At 52.5% G+C, this 9,369-nt stretch overlaps 1 protein-coding gene across 1 annotated transcript in view; it reads left to right on the plus strand.

Moving 5' to 3' along the window:
* Positions 1-9,369, plus strand: part of LOC147092835 (glycogen phosphorylase, muscle form-like) — a 73,659-nt gene that overhangs the window by 30,729 nt on the left and 33,561 nt on the right. Inside the window, 4 exon segments of the mRNA XM_085976093.1 lie at positions 1,316-1,447; positions 2,152-2,263; positions 9,027-9,111; positions 9,113-9,224. Coding sequence (XP_085832219.1) covers positions 1,316-1,447; positions 2,152-2,263; positions 9,027-9,111; positions 9,113-9,224 — 441 coding nt within the window.

A 9,369-nucleotide genomic window follows, 5' to 3' on the forward strand; every position in this document is an offset into this window, starting at 1 on the left:
GAAAGACTGCCCCTCCGACAGTGCGCTGCTCCCTCGGCACTGCCCCTCCGACAGTGCGCTGCTCCCTTGGCACTGCCCCTCCGACAGTGCGGCGCTCCCTCAGTACTGGCACTGGGAGTGTCGGCCTGGATTATGGAGCTCAAGTCTCTGGAGTGGAGCTTTGGGGTGGAGGTGAGAATCTGTGGGTAGTGGTCAGGAACCCTGACTGCAATCCCCACACCTACCCACGCGCTAGCCCTGGGATATAGTTGTTTTGTGCGCTGTCACTCTCGGGGGGGTGCGGTCTCTTCCCTCTATCGCAGCTCCCAGGGGGGTGCGGGGGGGATATCCTCCCCCCTCTCCCCGCTCCCGGGGGGATCTTCTCTCACTGTGTTTGTGTGTGCGCGGGGGGTCTCCCCTCACTGTGCGGGAATGGGGAGTCTCGCTGTGCGTGCGGGAGGGAGGAGTCTCGCTGTGCGCGCGGGCGGCGGGGGTCTCGCTGTGCGCGCGGGCGGCGGGGGTCTCGCTGTGCGCGCGGGCGGCGGGGGTCTCGCTGTGCGCGCAGGCGGGGGGGTCTCGCCGTGCGCGCGGGCGGCGGGGGTCTCACTGCGCGCAGGCGGCGGGGGTCTCGCTGTGCGCGCGGGCGGCGGGGGTCTCACTGTGTGCGCGGGGGGGGGGTCTCGCTGTGCGCGCGGGGGGGTCTCGCTGCGCGCGCAGGCGGCGGGGGTCTCACTGCGCGCGGGCGGCGGGGGTCTCACTGCGCGCAGGCGGCGGGGGTCTCGCTGTGCGCGCGGGCGGCGGGGGTCTCGCTGTGCGCGCGGGCGGCGGGGGTCTCGCTGTGCGCGCGGGCGGCGGGGGTCTCGCTGTGCGCGCGGGCGGCGGGGGTCTCGCTGCGCGCGGGGGGGGTCTCGCTGTGCGCGCGCGCGGGGGGGGTCTCGCTGTGCGCGCGCGCGGGGGGGGGTCGCTGTGCGCGCGCGCGGGGGGGGTCTCGCTGTGCGCGGGGGGGGGTCTCGCTGTGCGGGTGGCGGGGGTCTCGCTGTGCGCGCGGGGGGGGTCTCGCTGTGCGCGCGGGGGGGGTCTCGCTGTGCGGGCGGCGGGGGTCTCGCTGTGCGCGCGGGCGGCGGGGGTCTCACCGCGCGGCGGGGGTCTCGCTGTGCGCGCGGGCAGCGGGGGTCTCGCTGTGCGCGCGGGCAGCGGGGGTCTCGCTGTGCGCGCGGGGGGGGTCTCGCTGTGCGGGCGGCGGGGGTCTCGCCGTGCGGGGTTGGGAGGTGTGTCTTGGCCTGTTGAAGGGCCGGTAGTGTCGAATACTCGCTCTGACCTGTCGCTGTGTTATCAGGTGGAGGAGGCTGATGACTGGCTGAGGTTCGGCAATCCCTGGGAGAAGGCACGCCCGGAGTACACCATTCCCGTCAACTTCTATGGCCGAGTGGAGCATACCAACGAGGGCGTCAAATGGGTCGACACTCAGGTAAGGCGCACCAGCCCTGGCCTCCAGGCACAAACAGGCAATGCCTTCCGTAGCCAGGGAGCATGCAGAGTGGGACTGGGTCAGGGAGAACAAACGTGCATTTCCATAGCGCCTTTCATGGCCTCAGGATGTTGTAATTCAGCCAATTTGTGCACAGCAAGCTCGCACAAACAGCAATGTGATAATGACCAGATCATCTGTTTTTAGTGATGTTGGTTGAGGTATAAATATTGGCCGCAGGACACCGGGGAGAACGCCCCTGTTCTCCTTCCAATAGTGGTCGTGGGATCTTTCACACCCACCTGAGAGGGCAGACGGGGTCTCAGTTTAACGTCTCATCCGATAGACTGCACCTCCGACAGTGCGGCGCTCCCTCAGTACTGCCCTGGGAGTGTCGGCCTGGATTATGTGCTCAACTCCCTGGAGTGAGGCTCGAACCCACGACCTTCTGATTCAGGCGAGAGAGAGTGATTCCACTGAGCACAGCATGTGTCATTCCTCTGAGATTGGGGTTGAAGTACATTGATGAGACAATGTAGAGGGAGCTTTACTCTGTATCTAACCCGTGCTGTACCTGCCCTGGGAGTGGTTGATGGGACAGTGTAGGGGGAGCTTTACTCTGTATCTTGATGGGACCTTGTATAGAATGGATTTTTCCTGTGCTGCAGTGTGTGGGGCTGTAACCCTGTTGTTGTGCGCTCTAGGTTGTCCTGGCTTTGCCATACGACACTCCAGTGCCGGGCTACAAGAACAACACCGTCAACACCATGCGGCTGTGGTCTGCCAAAGCGCCCAACGACTTTAAACTGGAAGATTGTGAGTGGCCCTTTTTTTAATTGATCGCCCGCCCTCCAGCAACCTGAACTGGTCTTCACGCGCAAGCTTAAGTGGTGACTATTCGCCTGTGGAGGGCATCGCCGCCGAGTCCCATTCTCTCCTCACCTACACACAGATTTGACCTCTCCGGCAGGGGTCGCTGATTTCCATTTGCCCTTCCTGCCCTCTTGCGGTCTCCGCACCCCTCCCCGGCCGCCCTGGCTGGTTCAACCCAGGGCCCAATCTTTACCCCGCTGCTGAGTGAGCTCTGCCCCACTATTGAAGCTGCTGCCCTAATCTGCCAGGACGGTGTTCGTCTGCCTCCAGCCGCTGACCCTCCGGCCTGGCAACTGTGGAGCCCGCAGACCCCACCAAGCCACCTCCCCTACCCTCCTGCAATGCTCAGGCTTTTGAAAGCCACACTTGACATCACCTATTGGTTTGCCCCTCCGCACCCTTTTCTTTTCAATTTTGAATTTCTGAAACAGAACCGTTCTTTTAGAATTGGAGAATCTACAGCACAGCAACAAGCCATTTGGCCCAACTGGTCTATGCCGGTGCTTGTACTCCACAAGAGCCTCCTTCCACCAGAATTACCTCTTTAATCCCCCACTACCCCTGTATCCTTCTATTCCCTTCTCCCTCATGTACGCATCAAGCCCCCCCCCCCCCCCCCCCCGGCTTAAATACATCGAACGCACAAACAATGACCGGACAGGTAAAGACCGTCGAGCCTGTCCCAGACAATCGCGATGCCTTGTCTATCACAATATATCCACTCTCCGCCCCACCCGGAGACCATGTGACCTCCTGGGAGAGGCGATTAACCAGATTTTAAAAACCCAGGCCAATTTGGCGGGTGGGGAAAAAATCTGGGCAATTCCTCTCCGACCCAGCTAGACGATGGAAACAAGTCCAGGAGATCACACTGGCTCTGAATTCCCTGCAGTCTCCACCTTCTGTAAGAGGTGATCTCCGCCCCAGCCAGAAACAGGTCCAGCTCTCGCTCGAAGGAATTCAGCGAATCGGCGTCCACCGCACGAGACGGCAGCTTATCCCAGAGGTCTACTATTCTCTGGGATCCACCTCCTGGCGTCTAACCTCGATCTGGCCCTGTACAACTTCAAATTGTGACCCCTGGTCCTCCCCAAGCTAGTTAATTGGAAAAATGCAATCTGCTTTAACCACTCCCTGTGCCAGCGAGTTCCACCTTCTCACCACTCTGTGCGTGTGTAAAGAAATTCCTACTCCATTCTTTATTTGATCTGTTCTTACTGAAGTGAACTTGTGTGCAGGCTGAACCAGACTGTTCGCAACCTTGGTGTCATATTTGACCCTGAAATGAGCTTCCGACCATGCATAACTAAGACCGCCTATTTCCATCTCTGTGACATCGCCCGTCTCCGCCCCTGCCTCAGCTCATCTGCTGCTGAAACCCTCATTCATGCCTTTGTTACCGCTAGACTCGACTATTCCAACGCACTCCTGGCCGACCTCCCACATTCCACCCTCCGTAAACGTGAGGTCATCCAAAACTGCTGCCCCCGTGTCCTAACTCGCACCAAGTCCCGTTCACCCATCACCCCCTGTGCTCGCTGACCTACATTGGCTCCCGGTTAAGCAAAGCCTTGATTTTAAAATTCTTATCCTTGCTTTCAAATCCCTTCAAGGCCTCGTCCCTCCCTATTTCTGTGAATAAGGAGCCCAGCAAGAGTCCACTCCTTCAGGAAAAGAAAGTGTTTTCCTTCTTATCTAATGATTGAAACAACTCCCATTTTTCGACAGCGCCTTTTCACGACCTCAGGACGTCCCAAAGCGCTTTATAGCCAATGAAGAACTTTCGAAGAGTTGTCACTGCTGTAATGTAGGAAACGTGGAAGCTAATTTGCGTGCAGCAAGCTCCCACAAACAGCAATGTGATGATGATCGGATAGAAACATAGAAGATAGGAGCAGGAGTAGGCCATTCGGCCCCTTGAGTCTGTTCCGCCATTTAATGAGATCATGGCTGATCATCCAAACTCAGTACCCTGTCCCTGCTTTCTCCCCATATCCCTTGATCCCTTTAACCTTATTAAATATATTCAAGAAGGAGTTAGATATATTTCTTAAGTTGGCCTCTACTGCCTTCTGTGGTAGAGAATTCCACAGGTTCACCACTCTCTGGGTGAAGAAATTCCTCCTCATTTCAGTCCTAAATGGCTTACCTCTTATCCTTAGACTGTGACCCCTGGTTCTGGACTTCCCTGCCATCGGGAACATCCTTCCTGCATCTAATCTGTCTAGTCCTGTTAGAATTTTATAAGTTTCAATGAGATCCCCTCTCATTCTTCTAAACTCTAGCGAATGTAGGCCTAATCGACCCAATCTCTCCTCATACGTCATTCTTGCCATCCCAGGTATCAGTCTGGTGAATCTTCGCTGCACTCCCTCCATGGCAAGAACATCCTTCCTCAAATAGGGCGACCAAAACTGCACACAATACTCAAGGTGTGGTCTCACCAAGGCCCTGTACAACTGCAGCAAGACATCCTTGCTCCTGTACTCGAATCCTCTCGCTATGAAGGCCAACATACCATTTGCCTTCTTAACTGCCTGCTGCACCTGCATGCTTACCTTCAGCGACTGGTGCACAAGGACACCCCGGTCTCGTTGCACTTCTCCTTTTCCCAATCTATTGCCGTTCAGATAATAATCTGTCTTCCTGTTTTTGCCACCAAAGTGGATAACCTCGCATTTATCCACATTATACTGCATCTGCCATGCATCTGCCCAATCACCCAACCTGTCCAACTCATACTGGAGTTTCTCTGCATCCTCCTCACAGCACACACGCCCACCCAGCTTTGTGTCATTTGCAAACTTGGAGATATTGCATCTAGTTCCCTCGTCTAGATCATTAATGTATATTGTGAATAGCACCGATCCCTGCGGTACCCCACTAGTCACTGCCTGCCACTCGGAAAAAGACCCGTTTATTCCAACTCTTTGCTTCCTGTCTACCAACCAGTTCTCTATCCAAGTCAGTACCTTACCCCCAATCCAATGTGCTTTAACTTTGCACGCCAATCTCTTATGCGGGACCTTATCGAAAGCTATTCCAGCAGTTACATCCTCAAAAAATTCCAGTAGATTAGTCGAGCACGATTCACCTTTTGTAAATCCATGTTGACTTTGTCCGATCCTTGTTGACTTTGTCCGATCCTGTCACTGTTTTCCAAGTGCTCTGCCATTACATCTTTTATAATGGACTCTAGCATTTTCCCCACTACCGATGTCAGGCTTACCGGTCTATAATTCCCTGTTTTCTCTCTACCACCTTTTTTAAATAGTGGGGTTACATTAGCTACCCTCCAATCCATGGGAACTATTCCAGAGTCTATATAGAATTTTGGAAGATGACCAGCAATGGATCTACTATTTCTAGGGCCACTTCCTTAAGTACTCTAGGATGTAGATTATCAGGCCCTGGGGATTTATCGGCCTTCAATGCCATCAATTTCCCTAACACCATTTCCCTACAAATACTGATTTCATTCAATGCCTCCCTCTCACTAGACTCTATGTTCCCTGACATTTCTGGAAGGTTATTTGTGTCCTCCTTTGTGAAGACAGAACCAAAGTATGTATTTAATTGGTCTGACATTTCTTTGTTTCTCATTATAAATCCCCCTGATTCTGACTGCAAGGGACCTACGCATGACTTCACCAATCTTTTTCTCTTCACATATCTATAGAAGCTTTTACAGTCAGTTTTTATGTTCCCTGTAAGCTTACTCTCATATTCTATTTTCCCCCTCTTAATTAATCCCTTTGTCCTCCTTTGCTGAATCCTAAACGGCTCCCAATCCTTAGTTTTGCTGCTTTTTCTGGCCAATTTATATGTCCTCTCCTTGGATCTTATGCTATCCCTAATTTCCCTTGTTAGCCACGGTTGAGTCACCTTTTTTGTTTTATTTTTATGCCAAACAGGGATGAACAAATTCTGTAGTTCATCCATGCTATCTTTAAATGTTTGCCATTGCCTATCCACCGTCAACCCTTTAAGTAACTTTCCCCAATCCATCCTAGCCAACTCGCGCCTCATACCATTCGTAGCTTCCTTTATTTAAATCCAGGACCCTAGTCTGAGTCAAATACTTCACTCTCCACCTTAATGAATTCTATCATATTATGATCGCTCCTCCCCAAGGGGCCTCGCACAACAACATTGCTAATTAATCCTTTCTCATTACATAATACCCAGTCTAAGATGGCCTGATCTCTAGTTGGTTCCTTGACATATTGGTCCAGGAAACCATCCCGTATACACTCTCTAGGAATTCCTCCTCCACAGTATTGTTACTAATTTGGTTAGCCCAATCTATATGTAGATTAAAGTCACCCATGATAACGGCTGTGCCCTTATTGCACGCATCTCTAATTTCCCGTGTAATGCCACCCCCAACCTCAGCATTACTGTTTGGGGGTCTGTATACAACTCCCACTAACATTTTCTGCCCCTTGGTATTTCTCAGCTCTACCCATACAGATTCCACATCATCAGAGCTAATATCCTTCCTTACTATTGTGTTAATCTCTTTAACCAGCAATGCTACCCCACCTCCTTTTCCTTTTTGCCTGTCCTTCCTGAATATTGAATACCCCTGGATGTTGAATTCCCAGCCTCGGTCACCCTGAAGCCATTTCTCCGTAATTCCAATTATATCATATCCGTTTACATCTATTTGCGCAGCTAATTCATCCACATTATTACGAATGCTCCTCGCATTAAGACACAAAGCCTTCAGGCTTTTTTTTTTTAACACTCTTAGTCCTTTTAGAATTATTATTTACTGTGGCCCTGTTTGATTTACACCCTTGATTTCTCTGCCTTCCACTTTTGCTTTTCTCCTTCCTGTCTTTTGTTTCTATCTTTGCTTCCCTTTCCTCTGTCTCCCTGCACAGGTTCTCAACCCCCTGCCATTTTAGTTTAAACCCTCCCCAACAGCACTAGCAAACATTCCCCCTAGGACATCGGTCCCGGTCCCGCCCAGGTGCAAACCCCTTAGTATCTTGAAAACTTTGATCAGGTCACCCCTTAACCTTCTAAATTCCAGGGACTACAACCCTAGTTTGTGTAATCTCTCCTCGTAACTTAACGCTTGTAATCCAACCTTGGAGCTGTTGGCAAGAAGGCACTTCATGGCATCATTTGGATGGAGACTGTCTCAAGTCTTGCCCTGATCATCTTGCCTGGGACATTGCTGACTGGTCTGTCTGTATTTTGAACTTGGCACCAATTGCTATATCACTGCGGTGTGGCGGGGTGTGGCATTAGCGTCACGTGCAGGGCCAGACCTTCTCTGAAGGACTTTTTTTTTTTTTGGCAATGCAAAGTTTTCAAGATTCTATCAATTTATTGATTTCAATTTGACAACATGCCATGCCCTTTGAACTCCAAAGCTGTGGGTTACTAATCTAATACCATAACCACTGGGCCACCATACCCTGGAGGCCCCTGGTGTTTTTAAAAAGCTACTGTTCTTTGCTTCGATATTTACTGCATATCAAGTTTACCACAAAGGACTATTGGGGCAGAGACTAGAACATCATTTAAAAGGGACTTTGATAACGATTGACAAAGGATAGAGGGAAAGGTGAAATGGATTTTTATTTTATTTATTTATTCATTCATGGCATGTGGGCGCCCGCTGCCCTTGTCCTTCTAGGTGGAAGAGGTCACGGGTTTGGGAGGTGCTGCCGAAGAAGCCTCGGCGAGTTGCTGCAGTGCATCTTGTAGATGGTACACACTGCAGCCACGGTGCGCCGGTGGTGGAGGGAGTGAATGTTTAAGGTGGTGGATGGGGCGCCGATCAAGCGGGTTTGCTTTGTCCTGGATGGTGTCGAGCTTCTTGAGTGTTGTTGGAGCTGCACTCATCCAGGCAAGTGGAGAGTATTCTAGCCAGTTGGACTGCAAGTACCGACGCAGGCATGAGGGGCAGAATGGCCTCTTTCTGTGCTACGATTTGTATGGTCCCAATGCAAGCGGTGTCAACGATCAGGGGTGTGTCCGTGCTCCCTCAACTCTTCCCCCTCTACCTCTCTCCCCTCCTTTTTAAGACTGCTACTGAAACCCTCATCCATGCCTTTGTTACCTCTAGACTTGACTATTCCAACGCACTCCTGGCTGGCCTCCCACATTCCACCCTCCCTAAACTTCAGCTCATCCAAAACTCTGCTGCCCCTGTGTCCTAACTCGTACCAAGTCCCGTTCACCCATCACCCCCTGTGCTCGCTGACCTACATTGGCTCCCGGTCCAGCAACGCCTCGATTTTCAAAATTCTCATCCTTGTTTTCAAATCCTTCCATGGCCCTCACCCCCCCCTCCCTATCTCTGTAACCTCCTCCAGCCCTGCACCACCCCCCCCCCCCCCCCCCGAGATCTCTGCGCTCCTCCAATTCCGGCCTCTTGAGCATCCCCCGATTTCCAACGCTCCACCATTAGCGGCCGTGCCTTCAGTCGCCTGGGCCCTAAGCTCTGGAATTCCCTCCCTAAACCTCTCCGCCTCTCTCTGCTCCTTTAAGACTCTCCTTAAAACCGACCTCTTTGACCAAGCCTTTGGTCACCTGCCCTAATATCTCCTTATGTGGCTCGGTGTCAAATTTTGTTTGATAATCGCTCCTGTGTAGCGCCGTGGGACGTTTTACTACATTAAAGGCGCTGTGTAAATACAAGTTGTTGTTGTTCCACACACTCATACTTTTCTCTCTCGTGTTTCAGTCAATGTTGGTGGCTACATCCAGGCCGTGCTCGACAGGAACCTGGCTGAGAATATCTCGCGAGTTCTCTATCCCAACGATAACGTGAGTTCCTGATCCGTACGGAGTTTGGATTTTAGCTGCCCCGCTGGAGGGCTGTCAGGACGTGTCAGCCGCTTGTGGCTGCAGGAATCGGAGCCCGGCGCAAACCTTCCCGCGGGTTACGGGCAAACTGTGTTCCCGGCACGCTAAGGGTCGTGTAGAGGGAGCTCTCGACTGCATTGAACCTATTGCGTACCCCATCTCCTTGCCGGTGAATGTCACACCCCAGAATTCCCCAGGCTTTGCTCTGAGATGCAGGCAGC

The sequence above is a fragment of the Somniosus microcephalus genome, unplaced genomic scaffold (genome assembly GCF_052327205.1).
Source record: "Somniosus microcephalus isolate GS21.2 unplaced genomic scaffold, FLI_Smic_1.0 unresolved_chr2, whole genome shotgun sequence".
NCBI classification, from domain to species: Eukaryota; Metazoa; Chordata; class Chondrichthyes; order Squaliformes; family Somniosidae; genus Somniosus; species Somniosus microcephalus.